Source organism: Capricornis sumatraensis, chromosome 4, assembly GCF_032405125.1.
Source record: "Capricornis sumatraensis isolate serow.1 chromosome 4, serow.2, whole genome shotgun sequence".
NCBI lineage: Eukaryota > Metazoa > Chordata > Mammalia > Artiodactyla > Bovidae > Capricornis > Capricornis sumatraensis.
The window spans coordinates 94,023,417-94,041,128 of NC_091072.1; the positions used below are offsets into that span (position 1 = coordinate 94,023,417).

Consider the following 17,712-nt stretch of genomic DNA (forward strand, 5'->3'; position numbering starts at 1 on the left):
CGTGGAGCTAAATGTAGGCACTGCCTTGAACAGATTCCATGCCAGGCACTCTTCTTGGCATTTCATATGTATCAACTCATTTCATTCTTACAACCCTATGATATATAGACTGATGTTCTCCTGATTTTATAGATGATGAAACTAAGGTACAGAGAGGTTAAAAAACTTGCTGGTGAGCAATGTGGACCTAGGTATGGACCTAGGCTGTTAGAGTCTAGAACCTATGTTCTTCGCCTCTTCCTACTAGCCTTCTTCCTCTTACTAGTTCTTCCTCTTCTTACTAGCCTCTTCTCTAGTAGAGGGAGACAGAGAGTGGTTACAAAATTGTAATGTGGGGCTTTAAGAAAAATTACAGACAGAGGTACACAATGGAACATTAGTAGAGGAGACAGTGACTAATGCCGCCTCAGGTGCTAGGGTGGATGGCAGTTTGGGAGGAGTGCCAGTTCAGCACATCCTTCCCTGCGGATGTCAAATGGCCATGAGGGACAGCAGATATAGCAGCACCAGCAAAGGCATGGAGGCGGGAAATGGTCCAGCAACTCTGCAGGTTGCTATCATTGAAACAAAGTCAGCTGAGCAGGTGGCAGGAGATGAGTGCACAAAAGGAGAGAGATCAGATGGAGGAAGAAATCTGTACTATGAACTGGCCATACCAAGGAGTCTGTTTTCAGGTGGAAAACAATGAAACAGATTCTAAATGGGGGGGGAGAGGTGGAAGGTGGTGACGGTAACATAAAACTCAATTTGCCCTTCTGAACCTAGGCTTTTGACTCCAACAGCTTGGGTCCAAATCCTAGGTCCACCTTGCTCAAAGAAAGTTTCTTAACCTCTCCGCACCTCAGTTGCATCACCTATAAAATCAGGAGAACATCAATCCATCAATCTCAGGGCTGTGAGAATGAAATAAGTTCATACATGTAAAGTGCCAAGAGGAGTGCCTGGCATGAAGCAAAAGGAAAAAGGAAAGAGGGCAAAATGTAGGAGTAGGATCTCCCAGTGAGAAACCAAAGCACTGGCGACAGGAAAGGGGAAGCCAGGGTGAGTGGAGAGATTTTCTGAGGTCACTCGGACTTGCTGATCCAGGTGGGTAGTGGGGGAGATGGGGGAGGAGGTTTGTTCATTAGAGTAAAGCTTGATTCTCACAAAAGCCCTCACTGTGTAATTTAGGTTAGTTCAACAGCCTTGCCTGGGAACGTGGACTTAAAGGGACACTGAGTTTACAGACACATGGGATGTGGCTCATTCCCAGTATTATTATTTTCACCTTCTTCCCTATAGTGTCAAGAGCCCCCTACCCCCTGAAGAAAAAGCAATGCTTTGCTCTGCTGATTATGGGTTTCATAATACATCATACATGCTCCCAGAGCCACTCTGCCTATTAGCTGGGGATGCCCACTGACAGATAATTACCAACTACTGTTCCTGCACTGTAATAATGATCATTTATCTCCTTTCACCTTTTTTTCCCAAGTAACAAAGATGGTGGAAAAGACCACGAGCCAAAAGCCAAAAAACAGTTAACACTTCCATGCTTACAGCTTCCACCTTGCCTTCAGTGAGTTGGCATCTGTTTCTCTGCTCTGTCCCAGCTACTAAGTGGGAAGCTCTTGGGCTCTGTGGAACCTGGGTAATGTTCAGGAGCAAAGCCCACTCAGCGAAGGGCGAGGCCACAGCTGGGTGGATGAGTCACGCTGGATCCAAGACAAGTGGTCTCAGAAATTTGGTGGTGATGGGGTAATGGATGGGGAGAAAGATACAGGGCTGCTGCTTTTTCCAGGAATTGGTTAGTCAAATAATGCTGGTGGGGAAAGAATTGAGGAAAAAACAAACAAACAATAACATAGCCCACTTACTGACACAAGAAATCAGATCATTAAATCTTTCCTTAGGAAAGAGGGGGTTTTCCAGCCCACGGAAGTAGAGCTTTAGAACGCCAGCAACTGAGTTAATATCACGGTTACTCTGGTCATCAGCCAAAGGGTTTTCACCTAAAAAAAAAAAAAGCCAACAAATTAAGTTACATGCACATTGCTTCTCTTTTTATTTCTGAACAAAAATATGTTTCTATATCACACACATTTCTATATATACATGTATCTTTTAATTACATGCTACTAAAAGATTACATGCTACTAAAATTAAAATAATTGGTTTAGATATTCTACCCCATGATTAACCTAAAAATAGTTGGCCAAAATAAAGCTTTTTTTATATCATATGCTACCAAATAATCCCTTACAAATTACCTAAAAACTTAAAATAAAATATTGTGGGATTTATAATTGGACCCAACTTTTTTTTTTTTAAAGCTAAAATCTGTAATCTTAGTTTGACATGAATTCAAATACTACATTCTCTGTCTTGTATCCTACTGGGGAAAAAGAAACAACATAGGTCTGTCTGGCTATGCTGTATGGATCAGGAAAATTTATCAGAAATATTATAGGACTCAACTAATTGTGAATACCTACATTAAATACCATTAAATAAGTGTTTCTCAAAGTGAATGGTGGTGTTCATAGCACATTTGAAAGTTGACTTCAGCAGTAGGAGATTTTGAAATCAGACAGGAATTTGAAAACGTACCCTTAACAGTACCAAGGAACGTGTATAAAAGTGGGAAATTTATATATCACAAACATGAAATTACATTATTCTTTATGGTGGGTGCTTTTGAAATATTAGGTGACTGACCTGACTAGTCCACGTTCCTGAGAACTAAACTGAAATAGAATTCTTAAGAAGTCCAACATCATGTGCGTCCTTAAATCAAGCTCCTTTTTTTATTCATAGGTCTGCTCTTCTCAAGTTCACAAAAGTTGTACACTGCATTTTAACTTTTCTTTGCCCCTTGGGGCAGTTTATTTTCAGGGACTTGTGGTTCCTTTTTCTCTGCTTCTAGGGCAGGAAATCACTGAACATGAATTCACCAAAAAATTTTTTTTTTTTTGCCCACCATGAGAAAGCCTCACCCAAAGAGATCACAAACAAACAACAAATACCAGGGGATTGTCCAGGGAAAAGTAAGAAAACCGTTTCTGCCTACAATGGCACAGGAACCTGATGCTTTACTATATTTCAATTTATCTTGAATATGGTCCATGGAAGTGACTTGGATACTTAGCTCTTGAGGATAGACTCCTCTGCTCTATACATCATATCACTCAGAGGATTTGGAAGAGGAAAAACAATCTGGCTCCAAGTTGACCCCTTCAACCACGGTTTCAAACTTGGCTTTGTACCAAGTCTGAGTCAGGACAAATGGGACCAAGAGAGGTGGCCCTGTCTCCAAGCCATGATGTCCCTCCCTCTGCATCCTTGGCTTGACTTTCAGGCAAGGGCAGGAAGGTGCAGATGTATCCAAAAGTAGACATAAGACAAATCATTTCAATAGGAGAGCATCATGAGCTAAGAACCACCACTTAAGAGTTAAGCACGTTCATGGCTTATATCTATTTCTCACACCAATCCTAGAATTTTGCAGATGAGGAAACTGAGGCCAAAGTAAGAGATCAGTCACTTGACCCAAATCACACAATTAGTGACTGCAGAAGTGTGACTTGATTCTAGGTCTGCCTGACACTCATCACAATGTGCTAATGAACAGTTTAGGAGGACTTATTTGACAGTCAATTGGGATCAGGAATAAGGCACCAACTAAGGTCACAGGGAAGGAGTCTGGAGATGGCAATAAGAGGAAGCAGAGTTCCTGATAAAGGGAGTAGACATGAAGCTTGGATGAGTCACCTCAAACACCTGCTATGCAGACCACAGGTGTTCTTGCCACTTTTCTAGAACCCTTTCATGAGCCACCTTTGACAGCGTGCTGAGGATTACCAATGCTGGTCCTAAACCAAGGATACAAAACTCATATGCTTTTCTAGACTTGATAACAAAGCCTTATGATTTTGGCTTCATCTCTCAGCTATTCTAAATAGATTCTTAATTCAGCATCCAAAAAGAAAGAAATGCAGAGAAAGGTTTTAAAGACATATAGGATGAGTATGCCATTTTTCTCTACAGAAAATGATGACTTTTTAACAAAGTTTGCTTATAGGTACAGACGTGCAATTACCTCTCTCAAATGAGTTTTTAATATCATTGACTTCCACCTGGGAACCAGACACTCTGAAAATCCCCTGATGCTGAAGACCTAAGGATAATAGAAGGGAAAGAGCATGAGAGAGTTCATCACATCCTCCAGGTCCCCTTTTTTCCAACCATAAGTATTAAAAGGAAAGACACATTTACTGCAAGACTCCTAGTAATTGTTTAAGGAAAGAATACTGCAGTTTAGGGCTTACCATAGAGATTTATGAACCGAATACAGCTTTCCACAATGAGGGGGATGATCTGTCCTGAGTCCTGGGTCAAGAGATGGAAACCAGTTAACAGCAGAGCAGAGGCACAAATCACACATAACATTAAAGCTTACAGTTGAAGGAACGCATTTCATTCATTTAGATGATCGTTTCCAAACACACTCCCTCTAAAATATTCTTCAAGGGCCAAATATAAAATTATATACGACCAAAGGTATATTTCAGTTCTGAGGCAAACCAAAGTAAATACGTTGAAGGCAATTCTGTTTCAACTCACTCTGCTATGCCTAAGGATGTCATAGCTAATTCACCTTTTCTATTTGCATGTAGGCTCACATACTAAAATGAATTATGTAAATCACTTATATTTAAAAAGGTTACTTACACAAGTAATTAATCTAATGGACCTAAAAAGAGCTCAGTATATTCTAACCGTAGCATCTTAGGACTAACTGACTTTACTAGTCAACAAACACAACCGTTCAGCCATCTCAGGATCCTCTCTGTAGCACCCCCGAGAATCCACCATCTAGATGATGACAGTTATAAAGGGTTTATGTGTTTCCAAATGCATAATATGAGAATTGCCTTATAGCTGCTCATAACGTGCCGTGTATTTATTTAGTTTGCATCAGATCTGACTTACCCGCTAAAGACTTTTCATTGTTATTTTTTCATGTTTTAAGGATGCAGAAAAAAAAACGGCACCAATGTGCACCCCATTAGATCTTGTTTTCTTAGAAGGAACATTTCTTGGCCTTCTTTCTCTACATCTTGTAATATAGGCATCACACTCTACTGAACAAATGTGAATTCTGCAAATGTATTAAGACATGTGTAGGATGACAAATGAGATGAAGGAGCTGCTGAGGTCACAGTTAAATATGTGTCAATGCCATGCACTCCATGTAGTTACAGAAGGTTACTGGCTACGGAGTTATTTTTTCATCTACTTTTCAGACTCTGCTCTTTCAGGAATTAGAGCTTTGAAGGAAGTATGAAGGTTTCAAATGATTAGCTGAAATTAGGTACTAATGCATGGGGAATGTCATTCTGCAACACAAGAAGAATTTGGTTGCCTCAATATGTTAGAACTATTAAGAATCCACAAACCTTTCCAATTAAGAAACAGTGGAAGGAGTGGGAACAGACTGTAGGCCAGCAATCTAACTTTTTACTGTTCCTAGAATGGGTAGCATACTTCTTGAGGGAGAGTTTCATGTTCAGTTTTAAGACAATATAAACAGTGTATAAACCAGTTAATGGTTCAATTACTTCTGGAGCCTGCATTAAGTTTCTCTAATTTGGCACTTTGTTTCAGGAGCATAAACTTTATTAATTTCTTAAAGAAGATCCTGAAGAATAAAAATGCTTTTTTAATGTGAACTAGTTGGCTCAAGAATGGCCATATTATTTTATCAAAACTTACTGACTATGAGAGAGGATTTTTCTTTAGGATACAAGTTTATTTCAGGCGATGTAACCTTTATATGAACAATTCCTGTAATACTTTAATCTAGAAGAGCAACAAATATTTAAATGTAAATGATGAAAGGAGACTATTAGTTGGCAACCTGGCTGAACTTAGTATTAAAACAAAAAGGGAAACCAAGAATAAAAGGTTATTAAAAGAAAAATGTTTGCACTAAGAAAGTTCTAAATAGAAATGTCTTAGGTTTTCATATTATTTTAAAAACATTTTCATCTTTACTCAGCTAATTAGCTAATCCTTCAGCTATCATTAGTATTTCATTTCATATAATGAATTTTGGAGTCAAGAAATAATGAATGTGCATGTTTTAATTTAATTTCATGGACACCAGATGCTTTGGTAGAGAATTTTTTACAGGAAGTCAAGCAATGGGCTATGCTCCACTGACCATTCAAACAAATCCCTTTGGGTCTCAGTTTCCCCATGGGAAACAGAGGAAAAATAGTTTTTCCTTTGTTGTGTTACAGTGATATTGTGGGGCTCTCAACTGACTGAGCACTTTTCAGAAGTGTAGAGATCACGATACCTGCTGCTTCACTGCTAGGACCAAAGATTCTTTAACACTATCTGGAACGAAGAGGCGCTTACAGAAGTTAATTTTCCATGCTAAGTGGTTTGCTCCTCCTTTCATGCCTAAATTTGGTTTCCTTTAACTATTATTAATGAAAAATCTTTCAAAAACATGATATGTGCCTTTGTATGGTCTTCAGCAGTCATTCTTATACCGTGTTATCAAATACAATGGAATCGTACAGCTACCTCTACGAGCTGTTCTATATTCTTCTCTCTGCCAGGCCATCCGCCGCACATCTCAGCACTTTCATTCGATCGTTCCCTTCTCTCCATCTAATTTGCCCCTGTTTGTAAGCCCTGGGCTGGGAAACCAGATAATCAAATTTGACAATAATTTTATATTAAATTAGAGCCAATAAGGCTCTTCTGGGTTTAAGGCTAATAGCAACAGACTCGTGATTGCTCTTTAGGTTGTCCAGTGCCTTTCACTCAGTTCCAGGGTTAGGATTCATTTTTAAAGGTTGCCGGAGGCTTTAAATTTCTTCATGTATGTATGTTTGTATGTGTCTATCTATCCATATACATGCACACACACATATTTTGTAATCATTAGTGTACATATTCAATAAAAGATCGGTCTTTAAAGAAAGTAAGACACCGTAACATATCATTAAGGGAGCTCACCAATGATGTAGTTTCCTATATAAATTCAGTCTTCGGAAACACTGCCTCCTAGGTCGTTCTCCTCTTTTTTGTATAATTTACATGAGGGTCCAATATCCAGTATTAAATGTGCACCTGGTATTTAATATTGACTCTCTTATCAAACATATACAAAATTTGGTATATTTGACAAATATATAATGTAAAACCTAAGCATTTATCCAGTTTTACTAGAGGACTACTCCCCTTAAAATCAGTGTTTGATTTCTATAATTCTTTCCTCAGTAAAACCTATTTATAAACCGGTCTAATTTCCAACTGCAAACACTTTTCTTTTAAAGACCTTAAAAAATCCAGTTAAAGCCAAGCATGACTGTGATTTGAAAATGGTGTCAAGAGTGAAAGAGGCTGTGCCCGCGACTTCCCTCGAGCACAGTACCTGGTGTCTCGCGTGTGAATTCCTTCGTCCTCGGCTAGAAGCATTATCAGAAATACAGGGTGAAAAAGAAGACAGAGTAAACACAGCAGAGATCCAGATACAGACCACAGGGCCTTACAATTTGTCCAATATAATGAATTCCTCAAGTCATGGGAAATCGAAACTTGCTGTGCTTCAAAGCTAGCCTAACAATGGACTTTCAAGATATATTTTGTGCTGTCTCATTTGCACGAGTAGAACTTAAGCATTTTATCAGGTAGCTCTTTTCCTTTTTGTACAAATTATGGCTTTTTTTTTTTTTTTTTAAGAAGAGGGCTTTCTCTTTTGCCAGTATAATAATACCCACGTTTATTCCCTCTTCTGAAGGCACTCAAACCAAACAGTCTTTCCTCTCTGACTTCAGGAAATATTATATTGATTTTCTGGGAAAGCAAAGAGCCCCAGGACAGACTTGGACATAATGACCTGCCTCCTTTTATGAGAGGCTGAGACCATTATAGTAAGAAGCGTGGAGATCAGCCACCCAGATGGCTGGTGCCAGTACCTTGATGAATGTTTCCAAATCCCCATTAAACAACTTAGCATTATACTGTGAGCGGGGTCTGGACTTCCTGTGTTTCTGGGGCTTAGGGGGAACATTTGGAGGCCTAAGGGAGGGAATATAATTACTGAGCATGGCAGAAATCAAACAACAAATGAAACACCCATAGGTCACATCAAAATTAACAAGACACAGGAATTCTTATGTTCCTTGCCCACCCCCACTCCCACCCATGGAGGAAAACAGTCCTTTCCCTTTCCCATTTATTTACTTTGACTTACGCATCAAAACCTATACCAGCTATTTAGTCACAGTATTCTTTTCTTGTAACTGACATTTGTTTGTTTGTTTTAAAAATGGTAAGCATCACCAAATGAAACTGCAAGCTCTTTGGCCAAGCATTATAAACCAACACCTGTGTTATTCGACTTGTAAGTCACACAAAAAACACAACATGTCATAAAAATGAAGACTCTGAAAGATCCCAATATGATAAATTAAATGTAATCTTTTTACTTACAATGTAATTCTTCAAGGCAAATAACATTACATCTATTTGATATCCCTCAGGTAGTTAATAGGATTTTATGTAAAAGAAGCTATTAATGGGTCACAAGTGAAAAACAGAGTTTTGTTTCAAAGCTACTTCTAGGGGCAGTGGGTCCAGGCTCACAAGAATTATCATTTCTTTAAAAGAAACTAGTTCATCACCTAACTATCTGGAGAGAATTATGATGCACCTGTTTATTCTGTTCTGAACTCTCTCCATCCCCAGTCTACTTGCTGTGACGGACAAGTCAGTCTCTCTGGCATAGGCACATCCAGGGTATCATGTACGATATTTAGAAATCATGCATCATCTTGCTTTGTAACTGGCAAGAGGGAAAATTCTGCCCTCTCCCTTTAGAACAAAGAGAACCAGGATCACATGACTCAACTTCTACAACTCGCTTGCAAGGAATATATGGAAGAAGAGACTGAAGACCTTTCTCTGGACATTCCGATTTGAACTCCTTCTTACTTAGAAGGCAGATATGAGGTGACATGGGCTTCCCTGGTGGCTCAGATAGTAAAGAATCCTCCTGCAATGCAGGAGACCTGGTTTCGATCCTTGTGTTGAGAAGATCTCCTGGAGAAGGGAATGGCAACCCACTCCAGTATTTCTGCCTGGAGAATTCCATGGACAGAGGAGACTGGTGGGCTACAGTCCATGGGATCACAGAGTCGGACACAACTGAGTGACTAACACTTTCACTTTCATGAGGGTATATACCACACTTGGAAATCAGGTAAAGCCCCTTATTAAGCTGCAAACTGTCTAGGAAGAACTTCCTTTTCAGTTCATTAAAGTTCAAAAAGACCAGTTTAAAAACAAAGGCCCAAGAGTTTATGTGGAAGCCTGGCTACCTTCCTAAGATATCACTACAGCCACTGTGATAGCCAGGGGAACAAACTTGCTGATACTGCCTTCCACAGCCAAATCTTAAGACTTTCCAACAGGTGGGCTCATATGACTGATGGAGTGTACAGCAAGCAATGCCTGAAGCTCCATGGTGCTTGAGAGGCTGAAAGGAGCCTTTGCAAGTGTCTAGAAACAAATATGGAAAATTCCTCCAAGTAGAAAGTCATAAACTACCACTGCTGAAATTTCTGAAACTTCGTTTATATACCGAATTCTGTGCCATTCACTGAAGAAAGGATCTGGTGGGTATAAACAAACAAAACAACTGCCCGCCAATGAATTTAACCATATGTGCTTGACTTCATCCACTCTTTTCCTTATTTTAGAAGTATTTTAAAATGCATAGCTTATTTTTATTCAAGTATGGTAAGGCCAACAGATCAGAAGACAACTGTCATTAGAAAGATTGTTTCTTACTCACAGTTCCCAAGAGGTGGGGGCATGCTACTGCATGGGGGTGAGGGGCACATGGGGAAATAGCAGTCAGGAGGAAGAAACAGTGAGGGAAAATGTGAGCCTTTGCTGTGGTTCCCATGGGAAGGAACACGCAAGGCAGGGTAAGCAGGTTTAGGATTGGCTAGTCCGTCAATGCAAGGAGATCAAACCAGTCCATCCTAAAGGAAATCAACCCTGAATATTCACTGGAAGGACTGATGCTGAAGCTTAAGCTCCAATACTGTGGCCACTTGATGCGAAGAGCCAACTCACTGGAAAAGACCCTAGTACTGGGAAAGACTGAGGGCAGGAGGAGAAGCGGGGGGACAGAGGATGAGATGACTGGATGGCATCATCGATTCAATGGATATGGTTTGAGCAAATTCCATAAAATAGTGAAGGCCAGGGAAGCCTGATGTGTTGTAGTCCACGGGGTCACAAAGAGCCAGACACAACTGACTGACTGAATGACAAGTCCTTGAATACTTTTGGTGGGCTCTGGGGGATGGGAGCTGTCCCTAGTGGTCTGGCAACTGGCCTTCGGGTGACTGGGGAAGGTAAGTAGCGGCCCTACGTATAAAGGCTTGAAAAAGGAGGTGGTTGAGGGTATGGGCTCTGGACTGGTTGCTTTATATACAAAAGGCACACTCGTAAGAAAGCCCTTTACTATCTCTAGGAACTGACTAACCGTTAGAGGGACAGTCCCTCCAGGGTCAGCAAGGCCCCAGGAAGACAAAGCATCAAATACAGAAACTAGGAAAATGTGGTTATTATGACAAGGTCCAGTAGAACTTCACATCTGGTGCTATCTGGAGCAGCTGAGGAAGCTAAGGGAATAGGAACACAAGCTCATTCTGTTTGGTTACTTATCTGTGGGACAAGCAAATACTGCAGCTGGAGGCAAAGCCCTGGAGAATTATTCCCGCATCGCTAGAGATGCAGAGTACCTCTGGCTGAGGTTAACAGAGGAACGCCTCGAGTCTTCTACCAAAAGTCTGAAAAGTGCCTCTCCTGATGAATCTCAAGTATGAAGCAAATGTGAAAATACTAAAGCTGTGAGAGGGACCTGAGGTTAGAATAAACTGAGAGCTCATCAAGGTGCTTCCCATGGCGGAGCTGGCTTGGCAGGCAGACTGGTGTACCGATGGTTCTGGCTCTACTATGTACACGCCAGGTGGACGCCAGACTCCACGTTCCTTCAACATTCAAATCGTGTGACTCGTTCTGGTCCTGTACCTGCCACACAATTTCTGGATAATCTTGGCTTTCCATGTAGAATGCCCATGTGGATGAGAGGAAGTACCAGTCAGAAGGATGTGAACATGAAGTCTGCTGTGGTGGTTTAGTTGCTAAGTTGTGTCCAACTCTTGCAACTCCATGGATTGTAGCCTACCAGGCTCCTCTGTCCATGGTTTTCTCCAGGCAAGAATACTGGAGTGGGTTACCATTTCCTTCTCCAGAGGGTCTTCCAGTCTGCTGGGCAATTATATTAATAGCAGTCATTGAGAATTTACATATTTGAACTTCTGCCTTTAAAAAGATCTTTTAAAAGGGTACCTTATATGAATTATAATTTATAAACAGGTAAAAGAGTTGATATGTACAGAAGACATTAACTGTGACACAACTGATATATAACCATGCAGGAGTAATATGCCTCTTTGTTACTGACATAGGGAAGAAAAACTAGTATTTTCATAAAGTTTAGGTAAGTCAGTAGCTATGTCTTTCTGGTTGGTTCACCAAGATATAAGAGGGGTTTCCTTTTGAATAAACTACCTAGCAAGAACATCACAGAATCTGAAAATCAACTTGACCATTACAGCAACAGACACACCAGTGTTCTAAATGCCTCCTACCTCAAAGAGAACTCAACTTTAAAGGTGCAATGTCTTGTTATGTCAATTAGAATAATTTCTGGCTGTTGCACAAATGTTGGCAGAGAAAAAGAAAAGTTGCCATAAACTTTCCCAAACCCAAATCAGAATCTGCTTCCAAAAAGGCTTTTCCTTCTCAGCAGTAGCTTCAAAAGCCTTCTAAGAATTTATAAAAGGGGGGAAAGAAGGAAGAACAAAAGCAAGTACAATACTGTACTAGGCATTAAAAGTTAAAATTTTAAAGCAAACCAAACAGGGACTGAGCTAAAATCCAAGAATATTCAACAGAGCTCTAGTTTTTATGACATAGAGAAGCAAGAAGTAACTAGCCAGACACTGTACATACGCACATAATATTGCTTGTTAACTAAATTACCAAAAGTCTTATCAGACTCTTTTTAGAAATTTAAAGTTCTTTGGATTAGATAAATCAAACCCATTCAATTTCTATCCTTTTTTTTTTTAACTGAGACTACTCATTAAAGAGCTTTACAATTCCAGTGGGAAACCCTCAGATCTGCCAGGGCAAATCTGGTTTCATGAGAACCCCAAACACTTCCTGTTACTGTCTTGTCAAGCCCAAACTATCTTCCAAGTTCATTAACAAAATATGTTCATTCTTGCAACATTTAATTGGTTGCTGGTTAAAAGAGAGAAGAGAGTGAGACGCAATGAATATGTTAAAATATTTTCCTACCTTGTAGTCATATATTCAGCTCTATGACCTGCAGGAAAGAAAAAAAAAAAAAGTCAACTGAATGGAATCAGTGGAATGCATTCGGTAATCTTTTATATCATCTGTCCCTTGATTTATGATGCTGAGTTTATAATAACTCACACATTTTACGGTGGACAGCATGAAGACAGCATATACAGAGAGACAAAAAATTCAAAGTAAGCATTTCATGAAATCTATACATAAAAAATAAATTCCATAGATTAAAGAAATGTTTCACTTGGCAGTCTGAGGCAGGGAGCTTTATTTTTTACTATTATTTTTTAAACAAGAAATAGCTGCTTGATCTTAACTGTAAGTTCAAAGATGAAATACAAACAAAACACAACCAAGATTTCAATATTAGTTATTCCCTCTGTCTTGACTGATAACTGCGAGAGAGAAGCAGGGGGTCAGGTAGGGTTAGGAGAACTCAATTTGTTTTAAATTGGTGTTCTTTCGAGAATATGAAATCAGGCAGAGAAGCTGTACTCTACAATCAGAAATGACATTTGCAGATATTAAAGTACCAGGACCTTAAATTATGCTACATTATACCAACTAGTGAGCTAAAAGCCTTTCACAGAATTCCCTGTCATTCAAAACATGAGGTTCTCATACATCCAGGCTTCTTGGTTGGTTTTAAGCAGCTCTCTTTTTGTGGTGCTCTAATAATTTGAGCTAATTTCAAGTCTGAATGCGTCTATGGTGGCTGTCTGTTCTTTCTTATATTTAGGGTGGAGTCGTGGGAAGGGGTGTGGGAGAGTTGAACCATTCAGCTGGTTTGTTTGCAAAATGATGATATGGTCCTGAAAATGCTTGAAAATACAGCTGGCAGAGAAGGGTCATGTTGCAGCACCAACAGGTGAGATCAGCCCATCACATCACAATGCAATGATTCAGGCTTGTAGGGCAAGGCCAATACAACAATGGTAGAGAGTGCTGGCTAGCTGGGAGCTGTGAATGAATACTCCCAGGGTGCAACAGAATCTTTTACCCTACCATCTGCTTTTGAATAACAAGTAACACAAAGTATTTGGTTAATATCTATTTATTAAATAGGAGGCACCAGTTCATATCAGAGCAAACCTTTCTCAACACAGATGCAGGCTACTGTAAATCTTGGTAGAATCTATCCTTGGCCAAGACTTGGGGTTGGGGAGTGGGAAAGGGAGATGAATCTGATTTTTTCCTCCACTACCCACTTCCTTCCTTTTGCTGGCTTTCTGCTACTTTAAAAAGAAAAGATAGATACAGAACTCCAAAAGAATATATAATAGTTATTCCTAAATGGATGGGAGAGAAGGTCTATGGGAAAGTGGAGAGAGCGGACAGTGAGCTAAGTGTGATGTCCTAGGGGATGGCCTTCAGCAGGAAGTTGGCAGTACAGGGTTACTGCACAGAGAGAAGACAGGGCTGGAGGTTAAGATTTAAGAGCTGCTACTCTTTAGATTGTGTTGGGGCCATGAGAGTGAGCTGAGATCACCCAGGGTGAGTCAGTAGAATGAACAAAGGCTTGAGAGCAGAGGAAATAGCTGACTTCTATTGTACTGTATTGTCATGTTGCATACCTTATTACAACACAAAAGTATGACATAAAATACATGTATTCGTAAGAACAATAAAAACAGCAATGATGTCTAACATTTATCGACACTGTTTTAAGTACTTTCTGTAGAGTAATACAATTTTTATAACTTTATGAAGTAGGTACTATAATATTGCTAGACTGAGCCTATAGAAGACAAGTGATTCGTCCAAGGTCACATGGTCAGTATGTGGTGCGTCTGGCACTAAAGCCCAGGTTTGTTTTAATTCTAGACCCAAGCTCCCAAATATACTGTAAAATGCATATCTTTTTCAAACACTCAGAAAAACTCTAGAAGACAGGTAGAGATATCTGTCTGCCTCATACGGATAAAGCCAAATACAAAATACTGAAGAGTTAATAAATTAAATAAATTTTTAAAACAACTTTAATACCTATCAAATTAAAGAGAACCACAGACGTTAATAACTTCCAAGTGATTTAAAAAGATGCTAATGATAATTAAAAGACACTTACTCTTTGGAAGAAAAGTTATGACCAACCTAGATAGCATATTCAAAAGCAGAGACATTATTTTGCTGACTAAGGTCCGTCTAGTCAAGGCTATGGTTTTTCCAGTAGTCATGTATGGATCTGAGAGTTGGACTGTGAAGAAGGCTGAGCGCCAAAGAATTGATGCTTTTGAACTGTGGTGTTGGAGAAGACTCTTGAGAGTCCCTTGGACTGCAAGGAGATCCAACCAGTCCATTCTGAAGGAGATCAGCCCTGGGATTTCTTTGGAAGGAATGATACTAAAGCTGAAGCTCCAGTACTTTGGCCACCTCATGCGAAGAGCTGACTCATTGGAAAAGACTTTGATGCTGGGAGGGATTGGGGGCAGGAGGAGAAGGGGACGACATTGGATGAGATGGCTGGATGGCACCACCGACTCGATGGATGTGAGTCTGAGTGAACTCCGGGAGTTGGTGATGGACAGGGAGGCCTGGTGTGCTGCAATTCATGGGGTCGCAGAGTCGGACACGCCTGAGTGACTGAACTGAACTGAATGATAATTCCTTAGAAACTAAACGCTTTACAATGTTGAAATTTTACCATTTTTGTTAAAATATCCTAATTGAATAGTCTCTAGATTTAGAAAATGATCAGATATAAAATGGCTTAAAATCATTTTGCTCCATCCATCCATGGTTAATAGTATTTGATAAAAAATTAAAAACCTATAAAAGATACATTTTGATTAATGAATCAAGAGCAAGCTTTGTGAGAACTATCATTCATAGTATAAGCACCACCACCACATCCATTGTTTTTTTCTGCTAATAGTACTCAGTGTGTCCTAACTGATGAATGAGGTTTTATTTTTTAATCAGTATCATCATTAATAGATCAATAACACATAAGCTTAGAAGAAATCTGCTTCCCAGAGAAATGTGAAAGCTTCCAGTGGTCTGAGGATTAGATTTCAATCACTTTCTTTGGAAGGCTACTTAATTATTAAAAACAACAGACAACTCCTTCTACCCCAATACAAGCCATTTGGAGGAAAAATAAAATGACCCAGGATTATCTTGCTCTTGGTACAAACAGCTACTTTGACTACTTTTAAAATTTACTTGAGAATTAGGAAGTGAATTATTTTTCAAGCCCAAATGTATTTTATGTCCACAGAGTAAAAGTGAAAACCAAAATATAATTTGGTGGCAATCTGATTCCCCAAACTAGATAAAATATTTAAAATGCATGCAGCTCACACTGAATGGAGGCATCCTGGATTTTGTCCCTAATGAATGATTGATAAGGACTTGTGGCGTTACTTTCCAGCCCTTTATCTTCCTTAAAAATACCAACTACTGCAGCACTTTTCTAAAAAAAATAATTATTCACAATCAGCTTTTCTTTTGAAAGTATATTTGTACTTTGACTCAAAGACAAAGGAGTGAGTGATGATAGTCTATTTAATTCCTATGTCCAGAGCTAAAAACATTATAACATGGAACTCAGTTTTCAGTGTTAGGTTATCTATGTTTAGCAAAAATTACACTGATTTTTACAACCCGTTAACTCCAAATGCTGCACTCAAAGAAGTCATGTGAACACCAAGGCTCATTACTAAAAAAGAACAAAATTTCTGTGCTTCAGTTTTACAGACATATAGCTCATTTTCCATGCTTGATTTAACATCTCCTATTTAAAAACAAAGACATCACAAAATGATATAATGGTGTTGCTGAAGGATGAAGAAGACGATGATGACACCTTTGGCCTTAACTCATCGTGTGTTTTTTTTCTATTTCAGTTGTTTTCAAAGATTTGGAATTCTGATATTTGACAGTGCCACTTTAAGAGCCCAATCTAGCTGCTCTGCAATGCTGTAAATCAAAGGACTTACTGGGCCACTGGTAGCCTGCCAAAAGCGAGCAGTAAGACAGGCCAAACACATGTCCGTAGTTACAGTTTCAGCTGTGTACGATCAACTGCTAAATCCCCGAGTTAGGCTCTATTTGTTTTACTATGAAGGCAGTTTTTGCAGCAATGAGCCTAGTATAACTCAGAGATGTGGTTTCTATATAAAAAGTCAAGATTGACCCCAAATGCACTGTTTAATTCTGATCTACTATCAGTTAGCCAACCCCAGAGTTGGAGCCCTTCTTAAGGGCTCGCCATTGGATAATCTCACTGTGGGACAGGCACCATTAACTTTCCTGGTCACCCCTTGGTGGAAGCCTATTAATGTGAACATGGCTTGTGTGGAAAGCTGAAGGGCTCACAAGAGCTGAAAGATGGGGCATGTCCTCCACGCTCGGTCTTTCGCTGGGCAAAGCTGCTAGCATCAAGCCCAGGCTGCGACCAAGGGCTGGGGAGCAGAGAGGTCTGCAGCCAGTGTGTCTGCTGGCCCCGGATGAGAACAATCCAGTTTTTTGTGCAGAAAAAAATCCAATTCAGTGAACATCTGGAATACCTGAACATAGCTTGTGTCAACAGGACACTGGAAACCACTGAAAGAAATTACAAGAGAAATCCTGGCACAGAGTTCACCAGGTATGATATAGTTTTATACAATTCAGCAGCTAAAGACAGAATCTGGCTAAAATATAACCTTAGCCAATAATGGCATATAAAATCATATCAACCAGGGGGGCTTCCTCTCCAGGAGACAGAAGGGAATCTATGTAGAATGAGTACCATAAAGGTTTCAGAATATGATCAGAGCACTAACACATGTCTGCCTGCGGCTCCAAGAATGAATTCACCCACTGCTTCATTCCCTCCAACTCACAATTTCTTAAGTGGTGTCTCCAGTCCTGTAAGTATTCAGCTGCACTTAAGATAATTTATGCTTTGGGATGGGCAATGACCTTGAGGCATCACTGAAATACAAGGCATTTGTGAAAAATGGGAAAAAAGAAAAAGACTTCACATATTATGAGGAGAAAAACAAGCAAAAGACATAATAGCTGAGGTAAGACAATTATTCAAAGAAAAAAAAGGGCTTTTTCTTTTTAAGGCTCAAACTTCTGTTACAGAAAAACTGAAAGACTGGTACAGGGAACATTCTTATACCTTCACATAGATTTCCCAACTGATAACATTTTACAATAATGACTTTATTTCCTTCTCTCTCCCTCATTCTTATATATGTCTTTTTTCCTGAACCATCTGAAAGTAAGTTGCAGAATTAGGACACTTAGCAAGCATTTCTT

General features: G+C 39.6%; 1 protein-coding gene across 2 annotated transcripts in view; it reads right to left on the bottom strand.

Annotated features, from left to right (window-relative positions):
• Nucleotides 1–17,712, bottom strand: part of SRGAP1 (SLIT-ROBO Rho GTPase activating protein 1) — a 293,215-nt gene that overhangs the window by 32,594 nt on the left and 242,909 nt on the right. The window contains exons 11-15 of one of the 2 annotated variants that reach the window (XM_068972150.1): nt 12,445–12,472; nt 7,433–7,466; nt 4,308–4,368; nt 4,079–4,156; nt 1,857–1,991 (exon numbers count right to left, since the gene is read on the bottom strand). In XM_068972150.1, coding sequence (XP_068828251.1) covers nt 1,857–1,991; nt 4,079–4,156; nt 4,308–4,368; nt 7,433–7,466; nt 12,445–12,472 — 336 coding nt within the window. Of the gene's footprint in view, nt 1–1,856; nt 1,992–4,078; nt 4,157–4,307; nt 4,369–7,432; nt 7,467–7,976; nt 8,080–12,444; nt 12,473–17,712 lie in introns of both variants that reach the window. The other variant, XM_068972149.1, reaches the window with a different exon arrangement.